Here is a 25,963-nt window from a genome sequence, read left to right as displayed (position 1 = left end):
CCATCCAGAGAAGCATGCACAAACTCAAAAAGTGTGTGTACAGGAATCTCTTGAGGGTTTAGTAAGACCAAGTGAAATGAGCAAGTCCTGATATCAGTACAAGCTGAGGCATGAAGGAATCAAGAGCAGCCCTGCCCAGAAGGATTTGGGGGTGCTGGTGGGTGAGAGGCTGGATATGCCCCAGCCATGGGCACTCCCAGCCCAGAGAGCCACACGTGCCCTGGGCTGCATCCAGAGCAGTGTGGGCAGCAGGGCCAGGGAGGGGATTCTGCCCCTCTGCTCTGCTCTGCTGAGAGCCCACCTGCAGTGCTGCATCAGCTCTGGGCTCCCAGCACAGGAAGGACGTGGAACTGTTTGAGGAAGGTTCCATTGAGACCGCCAAAATAATTAGAGGAATGGAGTACCTCTCTTATAGCGAAAGACTGTGTATTTGGTTTGTTCAAAGTTTGTTTTTGTTTGTTGAGTATTTGGTTGGAAAAGAGAAGGCTTAAGGGTGACATAATTGTGGCCATTCAGTGCCTGAAGGGAGCGTACAAGAAGGATGGAGAGAGATTATTTACAAGGACATGTAGTGATAGAACAAGGACGCATTACTTCAGGCTGCAATAGGGTAAGTTTAGATTTGATATTAAGTAAAAAATTTTTTATTGTGAGGGTGGTGGGGCATTGGAACAGTTTGACCAGAGAAGTTATGGATGTGCCATTATTGGAAATGTTCAAGGCCAGGTTGGATGGAACTTTGATCAGCCTGGTCTCGAGAAAGGTGTCCTGCACATGTCAGGAGGGTAGGAACTAGATGATCTTTAAGGTCCCTTCCAAGCCACACCATTCTATGTTTCTCCCTTTTTATAATGCAGATACATATAAACTGTAAAAATTAATTTTAAAAGAAGAAATCTGATCATAATACAGTCTGGCTTAGCCTTTTTGGTTTTGTTACTTTCTTCTTTTACTGCCTTGTGATTTTTTGTCTTTCCCAGAGGACTTTTTCTGACATTCCTGTTTTATGTTTCATCATCTTTTTAAAAGTAACCTGTATTAAATTTAGGAATATCACATATCTGTACTGTCTTCTTAACCATTACTGAAAATAATCTTCCGGACAATTGGTTTATCAAAAATAGTTATGAACTGAATGTGAAAATTTGTTCTCTTTTTCTTCTTGCAGCCTGCAAATGATAATCTGCATACAGATGATGAGCATGAACTCAGAGGAGATAAAGAAAGCTATCTCTGTGCTGTGTGCCTGGATGTTTATTTCAACCCTTACATGTGCTATCCATGCCACCATATCTTTTGTGAACCTTGCTTAAGGATGCTTGCCAAAGACAATCCAGCCAGCACTCCATGTCCACTGTGTCGCACTACAATTGCCAGAGTCTTTTTCCAAACAGGTATAGAAATGAAGGTTTTTGCACTCATTCAGGACATGTACTTTTAAACTTTTTGTTTTAGAAATGAGATTTTGATTGCTTTCTTTTCTGGTAGATTTCTTTTGTTTCTTCTTCCTGAATAATAACAAGCTCCAAACATAATAAACATTTCTCAAACTATCCTACTGGAAAAGTATTTTCAAAATTGCTCACTTCATGACACACACAAAAAACTGCTCTTTTCACTTATGACATTAAATTTGGAGACAAGTAAAAATAAAGGCTGGGAGAACCCTTGATCATCTTCTTAAATTCTCCTGTCCTAGCCTCTTATACCCTCATGTCTAGTGTTCCTTACTCTTAACAGTAGGAAAATATGGTGGGTAGGGTGCTTGGTGTCAGATTGGGTATAGAAATAGAAGAGGGTAAGTAGTTCTGCAGATAGAATATTTGGAACAGCGTGAGTCAGTCTTTTATGTCCAAAGCTTATATGGTAGATTCAAGTGCCATTGATAAAATTGCACCATGTATCTGGAGTTAGGTCATTTACAGCACTTAAAACTGTGCATAGACAGTTCACAAAGTAATGGAAATGACTCAGCCATGCAGGAGTGTTTGTTTCATTTTAGATGCTACAGAGATCTTACAGATATCCTCTTTAAGCTGTTGTGAGTGCTGTGATGATGACAGGTTAGGGATGCAGACTGAAGTATGGTTTCACATCGATCAGCAGAGCTGCCCACCTTCTGGTTCTGGTTGTCCACAGACTGCTTTTGTACAGGCCTAACTTCGTATGATTTGATGCCAGGGCAGGTTAAGGAACTGACTGGGATAAAGAAGAACTTATTTGGGTGGGAATGAAGCATTTTTCAGGTGAACCTATTGCCCCAAGATGATTCACTGAGCAGCTGCTGGTTGCCAGGGATAGAGACTGGCTATCCCTGCACTGATGCACTGCAGCAGAGAAAATGGGCGGAAAGCTGCAGCCTGAGCGCTCTCAACCCCTTGCCTGTCTGCTGTATAGAGATTTCAAGCTGTTCTCATTTCATTTCCCTAATGTTTGATGCTCCCTTCAATTTGATGTACAGATGAAGTGTGTTTCACTGATAGATAGTTAGGTTTTTCTAGAGCTATTTAAATTTTTAAAAACCAATTTAGCAGAGTTGCTGCAGAAAATTACCCCTGGGAGAGCACGAAAGGAGAATAAAGATGCTTTCTAAAATGTATTTGCAAAACTTTTCAACATGTTACAGTTTTCTAAGTGAAATATTACTAGAATTATTTATAGCCTTTGAGTACCTAACATACAATGTGTAAAAATGCCTGGTGGGAGGGAATGAAGAAGAAGGAGCCAGATTCTTCTGAGTGGTGCTCACTGTCAGTACAAGAGGCATTCGGCATGAATTCAAACACATGAGATCCCATCTGAACACAAGAAAGAGCTTTTTTATGTGTGAGGACATCAAGCAGTCTGATCAGAGAGGCTGTGGAACTCCCATCAAAACCCAGCTGGTTCTGGGCCCCTGTGCAGCTGACCCTGCCTGAACAGGTTGGACTAGCTGTTCTCAAGACATCCCATTCAACTTTACCCACTCTTAAAATATTAAATAGGTATGTAGCTCTTTTGAGGAAAAGGATTTATGTGCCTAAGGTGGACATAAGGTGTCATAGATTTGTAAATAGAGTCTACTATAAATAGTGGAACATAACAGTATATATGTTTTGTATTAATTACTTCACATGAGAGAAATCTGCAGCTATTTGTATATTGCCATTCAGTATATAGCAATATGTGCTTGACTTAGCAATATATTTAAAAATAGGTACAGTAATTTAACTTTGTTTTATTATATATACTAAGGAAAAATATTTTGAAATTTTCCAGTGCACAGCATACTGAACAACTTTTTAATTAACTAAGGGGTATTGATGATGATATTGTATCCTCAGAGAAATTAGTAAAATCAGCACATTAAGAAGGTGAATGGTGCCAGAGCAATGTAAAGCATAGTAATTTATTTTTATTCCACTCAGAAGAGTTATTAAGCATTTAAAAACTTATGCTGAAGTCGCTGCTACTATAGGTTTGTGCAGGCAGCAAAAGAAAGTTTCTTGTAGTCTTTACATACTTCTCTAATGCTGCAGCTGGGATGTCTTATTTCCCTCATTAATTTTCTTTGGATGCACTCTGCAGCTTTCCTTTTGTATGAGTACATATATTTTACACAGATATGTCAAAAAGAAATACATTTAAGGATATACTCAGAAGTTCACTTTTTAGTTTGTACAGTTTTGCAGACTGAACATAACTGCAACAGAAGGATGCATATAATGTGTCAAAAGAAAAGGGCTAAGAGGTCAATTATCCATCAGTTATGGAGAAAATCAGTGTTTAACTGGGATCTGCAAAGCCATATTTGACTCACAAAGGTAATTCCTCTGGCCAGTTGCCTTGGTCAGCTGAGCCTTTTTTACAGGATCCCTTAAGCATGAGTTCCAGATAGGTTGCTCTGATGGTGCTTACTATGTCCTCACATCTTTCTTAAAGGCTTTCTTAGAAACCCTTCTCCCATCAGGATAAACTCGCATCTGATCAGACAACAGCGTGCCCAGGATACACCTAAGAAAACAGCTCTTGAGCTGATTTGACCAAGTAACTTTCTAAGTTAGCAAGTATCTTTTAAATGCTTCACTTACAGGGGCAGAGTGATCTTCTGCACTTCCATTCATAAAAATTTGTGTTGTTTGCAAGAAGGGCCAGATCTGACACATGTGCAATAAATCCATCACTTTGGAGAAATGCAGATTGAGGGTAGTGGTTGTGCAATGGAGGTCCAAGCACGTGGCCGGGAAAGAGGGTCATGTACCTACAGAGGGACAGGTGACCTGGCCAGCCTGAGGGGATCGTTCATTGAAAGCCCAGCCAAGCAGGCTTCTAGAAGCCAGTAAGACTTGTCACTGCTGTCTTTTCTGAAAACAGGAATTAGATGCCTCACCAGAGGTTTCAGTATTTAGATTTGAATAAAATTGAAAGACTGTGTTGATTGCTGTGGTCTGTAGCAGGAAAATAAATTGTTCTCTGTGCTGTGAGAAGCAAGCAGAGTCTCATCAGAAGCCTGAGTCTGAATAGTACTTAATCCAAATATGTTTAGTAGCATATAAAGCTCTTCCATAAAAATTTAAAAAACACTAGTGAAAAATACACAGTTTGTTCATTTCACATTTTGGAGAGAAAAGGCCCTTTTTCCTTCAGCGACACGAGTTTATATGTGCAGTAGCTCTATTTTCACATAACAAGATGGAGGATTTGAAGATTCTGTGCTCTTCATGTATTGTGTAGCTTCATTCCACCTGCATTGTGACATGGTGAAATAAAGGATAATTTTTAGAATCAAACTAGCATGGAGTTTTTACTTCAAATCTGTTAATGTCTTCATCTTACACAGAAGAAGCTACTGGAAGAAAAGGCTTTTTTTCTTATTTTTGGAGCCTGCTCACAAAAAGCTTAACTTTCTTAAATTTGCCAGAGAAAAAGATTTTATCCTTTCATAAAATATTTATTATAGGAAAAGCATGTTCCATTACATTGGACCACATGAAGTAATAAAAAAAGCCTTCTCAAAAATACTGTGAATGTCTTTTCTTACTTTGAAGGTACAGAAAGAATTATGATACCAGCTACTAGTAATATTTATCTGGAGCCATCTTGGTTTGGAGACACAAATTGATGAGCAGGGGGTTGAAGTTTTTCCTGTTAACTACTAGCTTAACAACCCTGTTTGTTATCAGTAGATCAATTCTATGGTAGGAAAATACTGTTGTTTTTAGTTTTCCATTGCATTGCTATGAATATCTTAGTTTGGCAGTTTTAAGTTGCAATCATGTAGATATTTCCCCAAATTAGGCCCTCAGAAGATGTTGATTTCTTGAGATTAGTACCTAATGCCAACTCCTGCAGTGTGTAATGAATCATCCTACAAATGTTTTCTTAAAAGCTTATAAAATAATTAATTAACAGGATTAATTAATTAACAGGATTAACTTTCTGTTAATCCAAAGTATTTTTTAAAATCTCAAAAAAATTTCAGGCTCTTCCCCTTCCTTTGTGTTACTGACTATTACTGAATGGTGATGCTAAACAAAAAGCTGAGAATTAATACCACAGTCATTTTTATGGATATAATTTTTATTAAGAGAGATCATCATAGTTTTGTAAGTTAAATAGTTTGATTTCTTAAATGCATAATTTTGCCAGAAATTATCATAATGACATCATCTTTTCTAATTTTTTTTCCAAAGAAACAGAATGTTTACAGCTTCCTCTTGCTATGTATGGAAATGTAAATGTGATTTTAAAAAATAGGTGTTATAATCAGAAGAAGAATTACACAGTAGATATGGCATTTTTATTTTGTATAAATTTATGCAAATGATTATGCTCATTATTATTATACTTTATTTAAGGCATTGATGTATGTATTCTTTCCCCTTAATTATTGTAGATCTGAATAACTCTACCAGATCTTTTTTCCCTATGGAATATTTGAATCTAAAAGAAAATTTTCAAAAATCCAGTTCTGCTAAATGGCCTCTACCAAGCTGCAAGAAAGCATTCAGAGTTTTTGAAGGTAAGATTTTTAATTTTTGCCTAAATGTCATTCAATCTCAAGTGTAATATTTGAAAGTAAGACTCTGATTAATACATGCCATCGGCAAACAGACGGATGATTCTTAAAGTAGAGATGAGTTTAATTCTCATGGGTGATTCATACACAGTGCTCTGAATCTAAAGATAAACTGCAAACTGTAAAAAGACAATTGTGCGTGTACCTTTTCATTTATTTTTGAATCTTTAATTCTGTGCACATTATCAGGATAATTTTATGTAGCTTCCTTCTTAGAAAAATGTCTGTCTGCATAGTGGAATAAAGAAAATTAGGAGAAAAGTTGCTAGTTCTGAGTGTGGTAAATAAAGACCTCTCAAAAAAAATCAGAAGAATCAGCCTTTTATAAAATAAGTCAAATAAAAATTTTGAATTATATATATTATTCCATATATAATTAATACAAGATAGAGTAAAGGGTATGGGTGTTTTCATTTCATTTTCTCTTTATTGTACGAAGAAAACTTAGGCCTCTTGTTGCTACTTTAACACTAAACATTTTCAGGATTAACTTATCATGAACTGAACAAATTTAAGTTAGACCACCTAAATGATGGATTCACTGTTTACCCATATTTGCCTGCTTTCAGTCTAATGGCCTTTCTTCACCAGGCCTCATGTAAATTTACTTGTAGTTACTTGTATATACTTTTCATAGTGCTGAGTCTAGCTAGCAGATATACTTTTCCTGTTTGTAAGAGCAGATGGCTTCTAAAAGTATGTGGAAAAAATAAAACAGGACTTGGATTTTATATTCCTTTTATAAGTCTACCCAGGCCTTTGTAAAGGTGAAATTTGAAAAATTCTGGAACTCCACTTATAAAAGCATGTCAAGTAATGTCACAATTTGATACTGATAACATCAAGAAATGTTCCTGGCTATCAAAAATAGCAGACTTGAGAAATTTGAGGACTCGTAATTATCTTTAGTATTACTCAGAGAAGAAACTATTGGCAGGACAAATGAGGATGACTATTTACTTTCTCTAACAGGAGTTAATACGGTATGAGTGTTAATGCTGGGCTTATTGGTTTATTTTAATATAAATTATGCATGTGACATAGTTCCTTTATGTTTTGTAGTCTTATACAAATTATGCCTTTCATAAATATCTTTCACAATGCTAAGCATTGTACAAAGCATAAATAAGTAGAAATAAAAGAAAGATCTGAAGACATTATAAAGTTTCAGTATTGTGCTGCCTGAAAATTTGCCAAAGGTAATTTTGAATGCTGGAATTATGTGTCTCCAAAGTATATCCTAAAAGTCCCACACTAAATGGGAACATGGTTAAATCTAGTTAATGAGACACACAAACCACAAACCTGTCTGAAACTTTGTCTTTGCATTTCTCAATAAGAGGATTGCTGCCATGTCTCTCTTCTGACTTTTTATTTCAATAAAAACTACTACAGGTTTGTGTGCTTTCAAAATGCAAATATATAGTATTTTCTTCCTGGACTGTTTATTTGGGCTTATATCTAAATTGTTTTTGGCAACACCTAAAGTTCTATATTTGGTTTCCATAATTGGTTTTGTTCACTGGCTCAGGACACTGCTTGAACTTAACAGGCATAAAATGCTGAGAATAGTGGCAGCAAAAGTCTTCTGACACCATATTAGATTCCATTGCAAAGGGAAACCCTGATACCACTGAGATCTGAAGGGATAAAGAGGGTACTTAGATTAATTTTCTTTTAATTAAGAACCTAATAGCCTAATAAGATGTCATAATTTCAGAAGTCAAATATAAAGAATGGGAAGAGGAATAGGGTGGGTACATGAGTAGAGTGACTGGAGTGAAAAGGGATGTCATTACAGTTCTTAGAAAGCAATGAAATCTTACAAATTTGAACATGAAAATAACCACCTCTATATAGGAGTGCACTGTCAAATACTGCAGTACAATACTGCATTGGCAAAGAAGAAATTCTGTAGCCGTGTTAGAAATGCATATGCTCTTTCACCTTCATATCCAGCAGGTCCAGTGTTCCTGGAGTATCTGGAAGCTCTTTTCATATTATTCCAGCTTTCATTGTGACGAAACCTCTTCCACAATATCATTTTAATACCACAGATGTAAAAATAGTAAACCTTAACCAGTAAATCACTCATTAGGCATGCTAGATAAAATCAGACCTCAGAACTAGATTGGGACATGAGGAGACAAAAATTGCTGTTATGAAGTTTAGATTATGTACAAAATTTATCAGGTTAACTAATTCTGACTTAATGAACATTGCAGGACCGCTAGATAAAATCAAGCATTTCTTCTTTTTCCTTACTTTTTTTCCTGAACTGATTCACTTAGCGAAATATATTTGGTAATCTACATGTGAGTCGTCTTTCATATGAGATTTTCCATGGGGAATGTAGAGTTATCTTTAATAATACAAACAACCATAACTTTTCAGTTCTTATACAAAGAAAGAAAGTAACCTCAGTGCTGCAGCACTTTTGGGCTTCACACTGATGAAAATTGCTCCAGATTAGTTTGCCCTTGTATTGCACTGTATTTTTTTGCCAATAAAATAATCAACAGAATTCCCACTTGTTTCATAAACATTGCTTATGGTATTGCTGTCTATATGGTGTTTGGTCAAGGATAACTTAATGATGAAATGGAAATGCCGTTCACGAAGGAAAGCAATTCTTCTTCTCCCATTCAGGTTTTTAATACATGGAAAAGTTAACAAACTAATTTTAAATATTTCCCTAAAATATCTTCTGTTTCATATGAGATAAACAAAGATATTATATTAGTTATTCTTTTGAGTATTGACTACTTTACAAAATTGTAATTTCACAATAGAAATAACATCTCAATTAATCATTTTCTTAAATAGATTTTTTAACAGATAAATAGTGTAGTTTGAACAGAAAAGTTAAATAGCAAACACACTCAATTGGATCTTATTATCATATATCGTAATTGAATAACTTAAATGTGGCCTTTGTATGCCATTAAAATGGAATTGCATTCTGTAAGAGCTGTACAGTCACAGGAAGTTCACCAACTAGGGGTAGGTCCCCAACAGTAATTTGATACAGAAATGTGAGCTAAAATAAGAGATTAGAATAATTTAAATTGCAAATATGATACTTAATTTGACAGTGACTTTGGTGCAATCAAGTGCAGAAATTAAAAATGACTGAGACATTTAGTACACTGTGCCTAAAAGTGTTATTTCTAAAGCTTTTTGCATAAATCTGAGATAGAAATACATTGCAGAGATAAAAGATAAAGTAGTCAGGATAATGATGATTGCATTGTAGATAGACGCTGGCTGCCTCCATGTAGAGTAAGGTTGTAGAAATGGCTCAAGAAAAGTAGAAGTAGATGCTCAGAACAGCAGAAAGGGATTATGGAACCTCTGAGTTACAGCCTTTGGTTACTATTTGGAATCATAATTATTCCTAGGCTAATAGGAATCCCCTCCATCTGTTAATGTTGCTGATGTTTTTATTTAAAACTTGGCAATTAAATTGAAAGTCTAGTTAAATATAGAATGTTTGTTTCTATCTTTTCAAACGTTTAATCGAGAAAACATTCCTCCAGTGTTGTATACGATGAAATCTGTGCGGATTCTTTCCTGATCTCATCTCTTTAGGTACTTAATAAAAATATTGACTTCTGCATCAGGATTGCAATAGAGTGTTTTCCAAGCCTACTAAAACCTGGTGGAAATTACCACCACTTCAGTAGGTGACATCTGCTATGACCTTTTATGTAATCATTCTCTAGAGAAAATGGTGAACCATTTCCTTTAGAGAAAGCTTTTAATAATGCAAATTGGTACATTTCTTTGTATCTCTGTCTTTAAAATAGGGGTACAATACTAAACTTTGCTTTCTTGATTCAGGATTCTTATTATTGTAATTTCAGTTTGATAGGCAACAAAGGCAGGATGTTGGAAACAAAAAATGTACAAGTTTTAAGTTAATACTTCCTTGTTTAAAATAACTAAATAAAGTGATACTGGTTTTCAAGTTCAGATAACTGTGATCTACTGAGAAGAAACAAGACAGGTGTTACTGAAAACAGAAGGTGCAGCATTTAATTTTAGCTATAAAGACTAATGCTGGCAGAAGGCTCCCAGAATAATTCTTATTTTGGACTATTTTTCTCAAGTTCTTCTATTCCATCCCATCTGGGTGACCCAGAGCAGATGACTCAGGAACTCATCCAGATGGGTTTTGAATGTCTTTGGAGAGGGAGGCTATACAACCTCCCTGGGCAGCCTGTTCCAGTATTGTGCCACCTTCAACACAAAGTTCTTCCTCATGTTGAGCTGGAACTTCTTGTGTTTTAGTTCATGGCCATTGCTCTTTTCCCAGTCTCTGGAAACCACTGAACAGTCTGGCATCATCCTCTTGATGATGCCACCCACTTTTGGGATATTTATATAAGTTATTGATCTTCCCTCTCAGTCTTCTCTCTAGACTAAATGGGCCCAGCTCTCTCAGCCTCTCTTCACAAGATTCTTCAGTAGAGCTTGTCAAATCACAAAAAGTTATTTTGCACACATCTATTTGTCACAAAATGCATTTGCGATCCGCAGTCTTCACATAAAGTTAATTTTCTGCCTAAAAAAGACACACTTCACTGGAAAGTGTTGTCTCAGTATCTGTTAGGCTTATAATACACTAATACAGAAAAGACAGAATCCAAACCTGCAGGTTGAGTGTCTTAGGTCAGCTCCACCGATGGCCACTCTGTCATTTTACTGATTTGTCAGCACTTGGGCCCTTACTCTTGCACCCATTTTCCTTGTCCACAAGTTCTGTCAGCTCCTGCTGGTAAAAAATGCAAGACTGATTTCTTGATTCCAGAGTCCCCCTTGGGTCCCATGGAGCGGCTATGCTCTAAATAGCCTTTATGCTTCTCCTTCTCATCTTGCCAAGTAGAAGTCAATCTGAAAGGAAAAGAAAATGGAAGGGAAGGTTTAAAATAAAAAGGTCATTGCTACAGAGAAATCTTAAGCTTCAGCTTCAGGGCTGCCACTTCCTTCCCTGTTACTTTGCCAAGTGTTAGAACTAAACATTGTGTATCAATGGCCTTGTTTATCTTTTAAGCTGTTTTGCAGAGGCTGTTCTTTAGGGACTCCTTCAGAGCCACATTCCATTGAAAAGGATGTTCCAGTCCTAAAGACTGCCTCCAGGACTAGCCTGTGTAGGAGAGTAATTTACTACTCAGAAATTATGGTTGCTGATTTGTCTCTATTGGTTCATCAATGCCCTGGAGGGAATCAAATTCTATCTAATTTGTATGTGTCATCAGGATTGCTTGTTTCCATTTAACCATGATACTATAAGACTGGTGTACCAGGAATATTGGTAGCTGTAATTATACAACACCAAGGGTTGTGCTAGAATGGCCATGGCAAAAAAGTATGCTGTAGCCTTTCCCCATTTGACATGTCCCTGAATGGATGTTAGATTGGCTGCTTAGGCAGCCAAGTGTTCATGCTGGTCAGTGAGACAAACTAAGAACATCTTGGACCTCCTATGGAGCCATGGCCCACAGCTGTACCAGAGACACCCAAATTAACTTGTAGGGGAGTTAGAGGTATCAGGGTTTTGACTCTACAGCTTGCAATTCCTAAAAACTTTTAAGATCCTTTTCTAAAGATGCTTGATAAAATATAGCTGTGCTCAGGATAACAGGGAAAGTCCTTGAAGCATTAATAGCCAGTTAAAAGATGCCAAACAAAGAATACAAATATATGATTAATTTTTCTCACTGAAGAGATATCATATGGGTCCTGTATGGGTCTAAATTACAGTTTGTATTATCCAGCATATTTTTACAAGATATGAAGATGTAAGATTTTTTTACAGTATGAAATATTTGAGATAATAAAAATTAAAACCAAGTGCAATCAGTGGCAGGAGATTGTCTCGGAATCTAGTGTTCTTCAGCAATGTTTTCATTGTTTTCTTTTCATCACAAAACAAGGTAGTTAGCAGGAAGGGTACAGAAAAGACAAAAGAGAAAGTCAGTTTTAAATTGTTTCCTGATGAGGATTATGTAAATAGACTAGAATACTTCACACGAAGAAGTAGATTACTAAAAGAGGGGGGATGATTTTGGTAATTAAGATCACGAAAGGCATGACAGAAGTCTATGTGTGCTGCTGTTATTCACTGTCTGATAATAAAAGAAACAGAACTCTGCAAAAGAACTAAAAGACATTAAATAAAATTATAATTACCCCAAAGCATGGGTTCAAATAATGACAGATTCTTGTTCCTGTTAAACTCAAAGATACCACATTTGTCTGCAGTGATCATGGAAATGCAAGTGCCTGGGACTGAGAGGGAAAAGTGTTACAATATGCTTGCCTTGTTTTTACTTTTTTTCAATCCTGACCAATTCCTCATAGTCTGACTTGTCCAGGAAAGAATGATAGGGTAGGAAGACCCTTAGACTACTCAGCATGCCTGTTTTATAAGATGTTCTGCAGTTTGATAAAATAGTGTCTTTCATTATGATTTTATTTCAGCCATCATAAAAGGGTTCTATTTTGTTTATTTATTAAATAAGATCACATAAATATTTACTATTTGCTCTCTAGAGACAACTGAAAACAATACATAATCTTAGTAACCACATTGGGTAAACTTTGAATGATTAATTTTTTTAAGTGGTGGTCTTTCATTACAGAATTTGTTTAGAGCATAAAATATGTCTTGATTTTAATACTTATGTTTTGTGTAAAGTTCTGCTGTGATTAATTCAGGTTCAGATTGGTCTCTGTGAACAAGTGAAAGCAAAGATGCCCTTTTCCTTCACCAATGACGGGAAATAGCAAGTATTTTTTATGTGTTTTAGTGGAAGTGGAGAATAATCCTTGCCAACTATGCCAAGAAGAATAGGGAATAGGGAAAAATGGTTATATTATATTCTTAATTAGCTGTTACTGTTAGCTATAGCTGTTAACTATTATGTTTAATAAATTTTATGTTGTGCGTTCTTCCCCAGCGCTGAAATGCACTGCCTAGAGAGCAGAGTGTACTCAGAGTTACAGCTTAACTGATGTAAATACATCTTAACTTAAAAGTTAAGTTTGCCTGGTGTTCAGTCCATTTATTTGATACCTCACAGAAACTCTGTTTGCTATGAAAATATTAATTTTTTGTTGATAATAGATGGTAGATGTATCAGTTGGCTCCATCGCTGTCAATGAGTGGATAGGGAAGAAAGAAGGACAACCACATATAGTGTTTTTCCTGCCTAATATGCTGTGATTACTTCATACACCTGTACCAGTAGCAGATAACTCTGTACCCATTCCAAAGCTGGACATAAGCACAAATGCACTTTGATCCTGGAACATTTATTGGATAGAAACCTGACAAGATTTTTGGAAGAATGTGATGCTTGCACAGCATAATTGTAAAAAGCTAGGCAACATTTTTTAGGCATACAGAGTTGTGGAGACCCTTTAAAGTGAAAACAAAAGCTGACATTTTGATTTGATGAAGGACAAAAGAAGAACCATGAAAGCACTCAAGGTGTTGAGTGAGAATAATAGGCATGAAATGGTGATAACATTTTAATTAGTCCAGAGCCAGACTAGCCATACCTTCTTAAAGAAGCCAGAGATCTGCAAACAACAGAGGAAATTCAGGAGCTTTGGTGAATATACTTACTGAGTAGATAAAGCTGAATGTTTGAAATTGCATCAGAAAAAATCAGAGATAAAAAACATTACACAACTGAACAAGGATTAAAGGAAGGAATTTTTAACAGTTCATTCATAAGCATTTTCTTTTTATTTCAAATAACTTCTTTCTGGTTAACTTTTTAATAAACCTGCTTTGTGAAAATTTATTTTTAATTTTATGTTGAATAACTATGAAGGCTCTTCAGACAGCTTATTCTGTGAAGTCGTGGCTAACTTCCTAAAAACTGGTTAAGTACTGTCAGCATCAGAAAACTTTCAGTTCAGAAAAACTGTGCCAGCTTTCTAAAGATACAATCTTGTACTTTGGATTTTTCATTATCTGGAGGAACATATCTTTTATTTGCTCAGATGGGAAATAGAAATTTTGAACATTGACATTAGCTAAAGCTGAACATGCCTTTTTTAAAGACAGATGCATGGGTCCAGGAAAGGTCATTCACCAGTTTCTCCAGAGAAATTACGGGACTTGTGTTGCCAGATTTGCAAATGAGCTGAATGTTTTGTGTAAATGCACAGAGCCATGTCTTACAGAGGGGTGTGGTGAGGCACGCCTGTTATGGATGTTCCCTCTGATCTCTGGCAGCATACTGCCCCTGTCTTAGGAGAAGTAGGGACGATTCATTAATTTATTTTAAAGAAAGTATTTGCATTACTGTTATCTACTGTTATCACTAACACTGCCTTCAGCACTGAAAGGGTTTTAACAGTTGTTACAAAACTCTGCAAAGTTTTTTGTTAAATCATCATTAGTATTAAATATTGTGTTTTGAAGAATACAGCAATCATGCAGGTTACAAAATAAGAATCTAGAGAGAATTAAGCATCATGCCAAGTAGCCTTCACATCAAAGACAAGAAACAATATGACATATTTTTAATGCTATTCTATACTTATTCAGTCATCTCTTATTATATAATAAGTCTACCTATCAATATCAATAGTGTTTGCCTCTATATATTGTGAGGTAGCAGTCTGTACAAACAGAGCCTAAAGGGATGTAAGTACTTAGTGAGGGGAGAATGAAGCTAGAGGTAGCCAATGCCATTACAGCAACATGACACAAGCAGGGGAAGGCTTTTGTGATGATAACTTATCAAGAGTTGCTGGCAGCTGAAATACAGTGTTTGGTCATCTGGGAAGATGACAAATACAACATGATGTACAGAAACATTCAGTAGTAAAATGTAGGAACAGCAGGAGAGAGATGAGTGATGTTGATGATGAGTAAGAGATTAGATAGAATGGAAGAGAAGCAGAAAGTAGATTAAAAATCAGATGAAAACTCATTGATTTAGAATATTCAGAATACTTTTAAAAATTATTTTTTCATATAGATTATTGATGTATATACCACAGAAGCAGAAGCAACCTCAAGTTGCTGTTTGAAATTCCCTGGTTTTTATTGTCTGCATTGTCATAGTAAAGAGAGAAATTGTCCACAAGTTAAATTCACTGTTAAAATACAATTTATTTACAAGCAAATGTGAACAAAAGTCATTACAACTCCCCCTCCTGAAGGCAAATGTATGAAAATTGCCATAACTGTAATTCGTATGTCATCAATATACATGTACAAGTCTCATCTTTAAAATCAAAGTAAGACATTTTATGGTCTAGAATGTATGCAACCTATGCATTTAGATCTGTATGACATACATGAGACCATGCAGCTTCATTCCTTGATATCAGTCCCCGGCTGTTACTTAATATTCTGACTGTTTGGTACTTTTTGTGTTATGATTTGCGGGAAGAAAGAAAAAACAAACAGGTAATTCACCTTGTTACTTAAAAAAAAAATATCTGCTTGCTGACTATCTTCCAAAATTCCTTCAAGTCTTCCAAAGTCAAGTGACTTTTACACTGAGATATGTGAATTAATTACTCCCATTTTAGTATGTATCCTAGCAGTTGAGCTAGCCAAGTGGCTTCTATTTGTGAGTATTGATAATTATAGAATAATCACAGGTTATTATGTTTTCTGTGATAATAATCACAGGCTGAGCATGTTTTCTAAGGTCATTATGCCCTCCTACAGTCCTCTCGTTTCTTGATTCTGTTATTTTAGGGAAAATAAACAGCCCAAGACAGATGTTATGAGTTCTATTTTTTCTTTGAATTTCTGAGAGGGACTGGGCACAGTAGCTATTGAATAATTCTCATAAAATTGGTAAATATATTTCTTATTTAATAAATGAGTGAGATACTTAGTTAAGCAGAATAACCAATGTAAAATGTGCATGCGTGCATTTAATGTGGCTTTATGGCTTTTGGCATTAATTTTCAAACTTACTCATTTTCTTTTCTCACAATCTGCTTATTTTTCACAATATAGAAGCTAACTTCATGGGTTCATAGTTTAATTTGTAAAAGCTGAATTATTTATCTATAAAACAGCAAGAAGTAACTGTCTTCAGACTTTTTATTTCTTTATTTGCTTAGTATTCTGAACATCATTGTTAACTGGTAAAGTGGAGCTATGTTTTTTTCTTAGAATTCAAACTAATAGTAGGAATGTGCTAAAAACTTCACTTATAAATAAGTCTCACTGAAATCTGACGAGCTGTATTTGAATGCAAGAAGATCTTATATTTATTTCCACTCTAGAGTAAAACCATCAAATTTGTCAAGTGAAAATAATTGTAATTGTGATGGAATGCAATTTACAGTATTTCACAGAGGAAAAAGTCCAAATGACTAGTTGTCACTCTGTCCTAAAGGCCTGAGAGATGTTATTTTAAGGATTGACCATAAATGATCCAAAGAAATGCTAAATTCAAGTATGGCTTTTATGTATTGATTTGTAATTAATAACCTTAAATTACGGGTTTATTTTGTTTACACACCTCTGAAGAAAAACTCTGAGATTAGCTACCAAAAAATGTATTTATAATTTTGAAAATAATATGGGAAGTTAGAGCTCTGTGAAGTAAATATTTTTAAGAACTGTTATTGCCATTGGAACATCTATTAATTGTTTTGGTTGGGGTTTTTTATCCTATTTTGTATATTTCTGGTTCATTTTGTTATATTCTCTTCTCAGATCCACAAAGGGTTTATAAAGTTTTAAGAGAGGGGATATTATTCTGAAATGTAAATCCCAACAGACAGCAAGAAGCATTATTTGGCTGGTGCTTGATTCTGTAGGACTGAAGTTTTTACAAGCCTTTTGTTTTGACAAATGATAGGTACATCACTGACACTTCCATATTTTGGGATTTCTGCATAGTTTTGTCTGTAGCATGTTGTTCTTATTTTAATGTTAAATGCCTTACGAAAGTCACAAGGCAGATATCTAGCTGTAACAGTGGTTCCCAGCTCTGCCTTATAGAGTGTCCCTTATGGAATCAAGTCTTGTGTCCCATATGAAAGGCATAGCATTTTCAGATTTTCATAGTAACTGATTGCTTATCTGGACTCTTTCAAATATGGGTCTTTGACACCTTAAAAACGCAGTTTCTGTGTGTTCCTCACTAAATTGCCTGCATGCAACTGATGTATTCATGTGCAGAGGCTGTCTGTATCATATGCACAGTGAGTTCAATAAATCACATTTTAAGCATGCACAAATTACTGCTTAAATACAATTTACCTCTCTGAAACTGCAATAGAATTTAACACTTAAACCAAAAGCCCAGCAAAAGTCTATAATTGGTAAGACAGACAACGTAGTGAAAGTAAAAATGATTTCAGGAAAGGAAAGTACATTTTTACACCTTAAGTACATTTTACATCCAGGTTTTCTAGAGCCCAACATCTGTCAGAAAGTAGGACATGTATTTTGGGAATGGAAAAGAAAAGGAGAGATGTTTAAGCTATCATGTAAGTTTAGTCATGGGTATAAGGTGCTGGCAGCCAGCAAGAGACTACAGATAATATCAGAAGGGCAAGAGGAGTGAAATGTGCAAGGAGAGCAGATAGAAAGTGAGAGGAAGGTAAGAGCAGGATAGTGAGGGAGGTTTGGAAAGATGATTTTGCTGTGGAAAAGGCCTTGGAAGATGATAGCAGAAGTTTTAACATAGGAAAGCTGAAGGTTCTGGTATGCATCCTGGAGAAAGAAAAGTTTGTCATTTGATATATCTCTCTCTAGATAAAAAGACTTCTGAGACAACAGGTGTGTGTGGACCTGAAATACTGAGGCAAGAGGATGGTGAGGTTCAAGCTTTTCATGCAGAAGTGGATCTCTGGATCTGAGAAGAATGGTGGTTTCATTGAATGGCCTTAGTTTGGGGAAGGAACTGGATATTTTGGGAACTTAAGTTTCAGTGGAGAGCTTGAGACTGAAAGCTTGGGGCATGAGATGAGAAGTTAATGGGACATACTTGCAGTCATTCACACAGAATAAGTGCTGCTCTGATAAGCCTTTCTAGCAATATATGATTTTTCTTTCTTGGAAATACAAATTTCACAGCTCATCTTAACTAGCAAATCTCGCAATTTAGCTATTATGTTAGCATAATCAGAATATAATGCCTCTTGATGTGTGTATGGGAGAAAGCTGGCATTTATGCAAGAAGTTTGGGATGATACCTCATTTGTCAAAGCATGAAAGCAACATAAAAACACCTGTATACTTGAAAAATTATAGAATACTTGGAAATTTTGTTCTTTTCCTCCATGCTGTCATCAAGTCTGCAGGTGAGAACAAATTGGTAGACTCAGTGGTGGGACTGCTATTCAGAGAGGACAAGAAGTTGGAGAAACGCAGATACTGCATCAGACAAAGACCCTTTTGCGAGGTGCCGAAAAAGAAAAACAGACCCAAGTAGGAGATGGAAAATACAGTGTAAAAGAGCAGGTAGCAAGTCAAACTGAGACCTTGTCAGAATGACACAGTGGTCTGTGTAGTTCAGAACATTCAGTTGTGATTTGGGAAAGTGATACATATACAGCTGGTAAAATTTATAGTGATATTAAATTGTTCACTTCACTAATGACAGTAAATATAAACTTGACAACTAACAGTTCTTTTGATCTGTGACCTAGATATAGCAACAGAACACATTTTCATCAGGCCTACAGAGAACAGCAAAGTTAAGGACAGATTGATAGACTCAGCACAGGGCTACTGTTCAGAGATACCTTGACATGCTGTAGAAATGTTCTGGAAGGACTCTGAAATTCAACAAGGACAAATGCTGAGACCGGCACCTGGGAAGGAAGAGCCCTTGGCAATGGGACAGGTTGTGCACTGAAAGTCTGAGGACAGATCTCTGGAAAGAGCCTGGGCATCCTGGTGGAGGGCAAGCTGTGGGTGAGCTGGAAGTGTGCCCTAGCAGTGAAGAAGGCCAGCAGCATCCTGGACTTTGTGAACAGGAGTATGATGTATGAAAACCTGTAGATGAAGCTTTTATCCCCTACTGCCCAACTCACCACATGTAAAATCCTGCAGTTTTGCCTTCCTCCCTTGTACAGAGAAGACAGCAGAAGACTGAAGCAGGTTTAGCAGAGTGACCCAGGTTTAGCTGGGATGCTCAGAGGCCTGGAGAACCTGACCTGGAAGGAGAGGCTGAAAGAACTGGCTTCTTCAGTCAGGGGAAGAGGAGGCTTTGGGGAGGATCTCCAGTCAGCCTTATCATACCTATAAGGAGACCACCAAGAGGACAGACCACCTGTTCACAATGGTGTGTGGCAAGAGGATGAGCATTAAGGCTTATGAAAAGTTCAGATTGCAAGGAAAACACTTTCACTATGAGGACAGTCAGGTATATACAGAGGCATTATGCATCTGCATAATGCATAATATTCACTGTAGTGTGCTGTAAATTTGCTATTGCCAATAAAAAAAGACATTTGGATAGTACTGGGATTAATTTTTTGAAAACATTTCATGCACAGCCACAGTAAAAAGGTAAGCAGGAAGCATAACAAAATGTTTTGTCGTTGTCTGGACTTGTGGTGATCCCACAACTCAAATTTTGCGCATAATTTTAGATGACATCATCTCAGAGAAAAATAAAGGAGGGTGAAGCATAATGTGGAAAGGATAGTGTGAAGTTTTGAAGCTTTTTCCATACAAAGGAAGTTCAAAAGTTCTTTTGTTTGGAAAACATATTAGAGAAAACAGATACTAGAGATCTGTAAAATTCTGAATGGCATGAAGATGTTGTAGGAAAGATTATTCACTGTCTCTCAGAGGCATTTTTGCATTAGCAATTATATCAGCTATAATAGAGCACAAAAATTGATGCTGTGAGGTCAGATGTTCACATTTGCATGTGAGGCAAGTTGCAATCCCAAGGGCTAAATGCCCATTAGTGGTTGAAGCATATTACTGGAACACTTCTGAGCTCTTAGAGCTCATCTTCTGTTTCAAGTTTTACCTGAAAGGAAAACAACTTATTTACTCAAAAACTACTCCACCAGGGGACACAAAGTGCAGTAAATGGAGTCAATGTGAGATCTGGTTCAAAAGCATGCAGAGACACATGCAGTGCTTTTTTAACACATTGTTCTGGAAACAGCTTCCAAAGATCTAGCTCACTAAGCTGCCAGGTGCTGCAAGGGCACATATGGGAAGGTCTCAGTCTGTACTTGCATTTTTTCTCACAGTCTTTCAATAGTTCTTCTCATCCACTGCAGAAAAAAGAGTGTGTGCCAAAATTATGTACTTTGGTATATCTGATAACCTCAGAACACTTGTTCATACATAATTTAATTTTACATAAACACTTTTAATGTAATTGGTTATTGTAGCTTGCATATTATTCATTTGGGAACATTTTTAGAGTAAAAGTTTCTATCTGGTACCTTCTCTTTTCGAGTTAAAAAAAAATAGGTCAATTTATAAAATTGGGAGGATATTTTAATTTTTTGTAGTTCTATTTTGTGCTTTGCTAGTACTTCATCAGAAGGTTGCAAAGTGCAACAGATGTACCTACTGATGCTTACTGAAAACCTTGCTGGTTTGCACACTTTGGTGCATATAAAAGTGTGATTTGCACACAACGTTGTTTTTGTTATCTAGTAGCAGGTTCCCATTAATAGTCTGCCAGACTCTGCCAGCACTGTGCATGCATATTCATGTGATTTCAGTAGAAGTTTTTGTTAAGAGTATAGCAACACAGGCATGTGCAAGAAAGTTAAATAAAATATATTTTATTAATGCCTTTGCAATAATTATTTGGGGATTGAAATTATGTATGTTAAGATTTTTTTTAAGAAGTAGAAAAATACATTAGAAGGTGTTTGGTGCTCCCTCAGGTCTTCTGTTTCATAATTCAAACCCCTACTCGATGTTGCTGTTCAGTTTTTGAGGAGCTCTACAGCTCTCAGCTTTTATCTGCAGACGGTTAAGAAATGTGGTTTACACTCTAGCTGGAAATACAAAAGGTATTTTTCTTGTCAGAATTTATTAAAGAATACAGCATACATCATAAAAATTGCTCATTACAGAAAAACAGAGGAAAAATCGAGAGTACAACTGTCCTTTATCAGAATGGGACAGATTTTCTGCCTTTGCACAACAGCTCCCAGGTTATTTTTGTGCCACAGCCTACTGTTTGACACAGCTGCACAGACTCTTCTCCAAACTCATGTCTTGACATAGGGAAGAGGTCTGCTTCCACAGTACCTCTCTTGCTACATGGAGAAGTCTGGGGGACAATGAAGAGGACAGACCTTTTGGCAGGACCTCACACTCAGGCCATCTTGGAGACACAGGATTTTTACTTCTACTTGACTTGTTTGCATCTGCCTATATATTTTTAAGGTGTTATCAGTGTACAAAGAGTGATTTTAAATTTTAATTTTAACCTGGTATGCATTATATTAAACATAATGAACATCATATTAAAGCAAGCACAATTCATTTAGAAGATTTATTTATTTTAATATATCTTTGAAAAAGAATCTCAGATTCTAGTAAAAAGGAATTCAAATATGTATCAGCTGTTGAACTATGTATGTACAGATCTGGATATTTTTGATTACTGAAGAATTCAGATGAGTAGAACCCATCTTAGGGAACCCATTTTAACTAATTACTGAAGAGATTCATTACAGTATATGGAGCCTTTCACTTCTAGATCACTCAGTCAAACTCAGTGAAAGAAGGCACCAAAAGAGAGATGTTTATAAATCTGGATAACATAAGCATTACTTTATTGTGGTAAAGAATTCCATATCCAAACAAACAAACATATTATTTTCTAGGCATGGAACACAGAGTTACTTTTTAAGGAACACCGTGTTACTTTTTAAATCCTTCAAAATCAATTCCAAAGATAGCTTCTTGTCCGACAAAGTGATGAAACTTAGCAGTGAGGTGTGAGATTTCCTGCTTCTATTTGTCTTTTTGATAACTGGAGGAAGGAGTGTTAACTTTTTTTGCTAGTCAATCTGTTTCCTTTTAAAAAGATTTTTATCTCCTCATCTGTTTTTCAGCAGGTTTTCGAAGGCGCTCAAATACTGTGACCAGGAGGCATTTCCCACATGCAGCTCACAGGATGGACTTCATGGACTTCGAGGATGATAGCCGTGGATGGCGGTTTGATATGGACTTGGTGATCATCTACATTTATTCAGTCAACTGGATAATAGGATTTATTGTTTTCTGTTTCCTTTGTTATTTCTTTTTCCCTCTTTAGGCTGTAGAAATAACAGTTAAGGAAAATTTGAGTCATGTGAACAGCAAAATTGTGAATAGAAAAATATTGAAAAAAGGTAAAATGTTCGCTACTGCATTTTTATTATTCAGAATTGGAATAGACTGCATCGAGCATGCTGTGAAGCTGTTTGTTACTTCTCCTATATGTGACAAAGTGCTTGAGTTTGGTTACAAATGTAATGTGAAATCCACATCATACTTCATTCAGTGGGAGTTTTGCCTTTGGGAAATTTTGATGGGAAAAGAATTTATCCCTAATTTATAAAATGATTACTCTGTAGAAGTACTCCCAGTTTTTAGGGGAGTACTGTGTACTACAAAAGAATGTAATCTTTTGGGTCATTTAGGGGTTTGACTCTGTGTTGACACATTTCACTAACTCACTGGTGCTTCAATTCCTCATACATAAAAGCAATAAAGATGCTTCCCATTTTTACTCAGATCTTTTGGGAGCAGGAGAAGTGCTGTAACATGCATTGTGTAGACATTCATCAGAGCTATTTCAGTGCCATGATCCAAATCCTGGAAAATTTTGACAACTGATAGACCTGTCAGCATTCCACTGTGATATTTTGAGCCTATTAACCAAAAAGAAAAATTACACTGCAGTGTGCTGCCAGTTCATCTTTTCAGCAAATATTATTTAAAAAGAATCAACTAACAACCGCAAGTTCCGCACAATAAGAGGACCATTTTTGTGCAGATTCCCAGTGTAGCACCATACCTTTTTTACCCATTCAGATGAGTGTATTTGGATCCAGCAAGACTAATGGAGGGCAAGCAGCAGGCCTGCTGGCTATGATGCTGTGAGACACTGACCCAAATAAATACTGGAGACAGAAGCATTCTCCAGTATAAGAAATCAGTATCATTATTAAATTGCTGTAAAAATTGAGGATACTTTTAAATATGGGCTCTCCAGGACTTTATGTCTTAAGGGACAGGACATAAGAGGGCACAGTATTGATTTGCACCTTTCTTGTGAAACTATTCTAAAGCACTTTATAGTTATTCTAAATAAAAATTGACGAGTTACAGTACCAAACTGCAGCCAGTTCAACAATATTCCAGACTTGCTATTTACACAGTATTTTCAAGTGGAAGAGCATCTAATAAATTATAGTACAAGATACCAGAAATGAATGTGGGAATCAGGTTCTGAAGAATGGCACAAGGAAGTTTAGGGCTTCACTTTTCAGGGAGGCACAAGGAAGTTTTTATTTCTAGTGGCATGACTCTTCAAAGTACACTGAACTTTCATCAAGAAAAGCATGTGAGTGTAGGTATATTGTCCTTCTAGTATCAGAATTTGTGTGGGAGACCTGTGGTTTTTCAGTAGGTGGTGTACTCCCCTGTTCTAGCAGAGAACAAGGAGAAATATGTTGTGGAAGGTGCCATCTGCCAAATGTGATGGAATGAAATCAGAGTTTTACTAAGAATGATCTTATATTCCTTTACTGGAGCAGCTCCAGCATGGTCAGCCTCTTATAGGTTATGAAGGGATCAGGAAAAGAAACTTTCACTTAATCTGAAAATCAGCAGTAAATCAACTACTAATATTTCATTTTCTAACAGGCTGCATAAAACAATCTTTTCAAGAACATATGAGTAGAATTAAAAATTACAAGTATAACTACACTGATTAGACTAAAAAATATGTTGTCTTTTTTAATATATGCAAATTTAAAGAGATGTAAGAACTGAAATTCACCATCACCACATACTCGTGGCTTTGACAAAAATACATTTTTGTAATAAGAACAATCCGCTCAGTTACTTTGTCTCTAAAAGTGACTGGCTCTATTATTAGTGACATTAAGCATAATGTTTTAAAAGCTTTAAGGCTGTAATAAAACATTTGGTGGAATTATTTTAAAAACTAGGGGGTATAAGTCATAGGCTCATGTTTGGCTACATGCAGATGTGTGGGTGTGTATGCTAAAATATTATCCATAAATTTAAACAGTTCTCTCATATATGCCAGGACTGCCATTCTAACTGCAATTTTTGTTTGCCTCTCTAAACTTCTGAAGTTACTGCTCATATGTCAGAAAAGGGAAGGACCAACTCCCTGTTAAGACAAAATTTCTTCTACCTTTTGATCTCAAAAAACGTAAAATAAAAGAATGTTATGAAAAATTACTTTAAGTGACATAGTCTAAAATTCCAGTAATAATATTATTTAAATTTTTTAACCAGGATGTCTGGTAAAGCAATACCAGCAATACCTTCAGTAAATATTCAAAAATATATTAAGACATAAGAAATGTAATATAGAAGCTAACTAGTTACATAAGAAAAAGTTACATCATTTTTAATAGCATGTTACCATGGCTTTATTTGAAAAAGGGCCACAAAGAAGAGTAAAAATACAATCTAATATTGGCTTCTTTTGTACATTTTCAACAAGAATTGATGAGTGAGAGAGACATTTTTCTATAGTTAGTAGGACTCACAATTTTGCAGGACATTTCTAATTGTTTAACTCTACCTTTCTTCAAGGCCTAAACTGTTTCTTGAGCAATATTGTTTTGTTCTATATGGATTGTTATTAATTCCACAGGAAGATTATTCTTGAATTATCAAAAATGTACATTATGAAGACTACTCCAACTCTGAGAGATGAATCCTCCATAAGAGGAAAACACCTAAGAGGCATAGAGTGGAGATGCACATTTTTTGTCATATATTGGGGTTTTTTGAGATACATACTTTTGTGAAAATGCAGAAACAGTTTAAAGGCTTGAATTTGGTTTTCCTTGAAGTCTGCTGTAAAATGCTGTCAATATCTCTTGGAGCAAGAGCAGGTCCTTCGTAGGCTATTTTCTGGTTAAATTGATCCTGATCAGAAAGCTTGTATTTCTTAATTACCATAGTATTAAAATGTTTACAATAAAATTTGAGTTGTTTTTAATATTTTGCAGTCATTTCACTAGATTTTGCTTGGTAGAACTATTTTCTTTCCTTCATTGTATTCTGTGATATCCCTTTTGTTTCTGCTTCGGGAGCAGCAAAGGTTTGCTGATTTTTTCACTACAGGGATTACCTTTTTAATATTAGCAGCCTTTTATTTGTTTAATTAATTTCCAGCATTTTTTGTCTGAAATAGTCTAGGGGCATGGTCTGGTTCTTAACATATTCTGATAATGAAGAATTCTCAGTACTGGCACTGTTAGTCAAGGCCATTTAGCTGTTGAAGACAGCAGAAATCCAGGACAAGACTTAGGTATCGCTTTTACAGGAAAAGGACCTTCATGCCAAGTGTGTGAGTTTTTTGTCAACCAGTGGATATGTGTGTAGCTCCCCTACCTGCCAAAGTTCAGTCATCTTGCTTCTCTTATGAGACAATTCTAAAAAAAAATCCCAGAAAATAGCTGCTCAGGGAGCAGCTGCTGTGAAGCACAACAGAGTTTTTCATGGCTTGTGCCTGCCTACAGAAGCTCAGATCCAAATGAAGCTTTTCCCAGTATTCTGCATACACACCTCGTGTTTTTATCACATGTCAACTGCCTCACTTAGTGATACTGAGATGGAAAAAAAGGAAAAACCAGTGTGATTTGGCATTTTTAGAGAAAATTATTGATGATAACATGAAAGTCTGGGAGTAAAATTATCTATTGTAGCTATCA

At 36.0% G+C, this 25,963-nt stretch overlaps 1 protein-coding gene across 1 annotated transcript; it reads left to right on the top strand.

Annotated features, from left to right (window-relative positions):
* The first annotated feature begins 1,203 nt into the window (after positions 1–1,203).
* RNF180 (ring finger protein 180) lies at positions 1,204–25,248 on the top strand. Its single transcript, XM_014310477.2, has 3 exons — positions 1,204–1,394; positions 5,876–6,001; positions 22,112–25,248. The coding sequence occupies exons 1-3, from the start codon at positions 1,271–1,273 to the stop codon at positions 22,312–22,314; spliced, it is 453 nt and encodes a 150-aa protein (XP_014165952.1). The 5' UTR covers positions 1,204–1,270; the 3' UTR covers positions 22,315–25,248.
* The last annotated feature ends 715 nt before the right edge of the window (positions 25,249–25,963 follow it).

This window comes from Geospiza fortis, unplaced genomic scaffold, assembly GCF_000277835.1.
Source record: "Geospiza fortis unplaced genomic scaffold, GeoFor_1.0 scaffold397, whole genome shotgun sequence".
Lineage (NCBI taxonomy): Eukaryota > Metazoa > Chordata > Aves > Passeriformes > Thraupidae > Geospiza > Geospiza fortis.
This window is presented reverse-complemented; position numbering and strand designations above follow the sequence as displayed.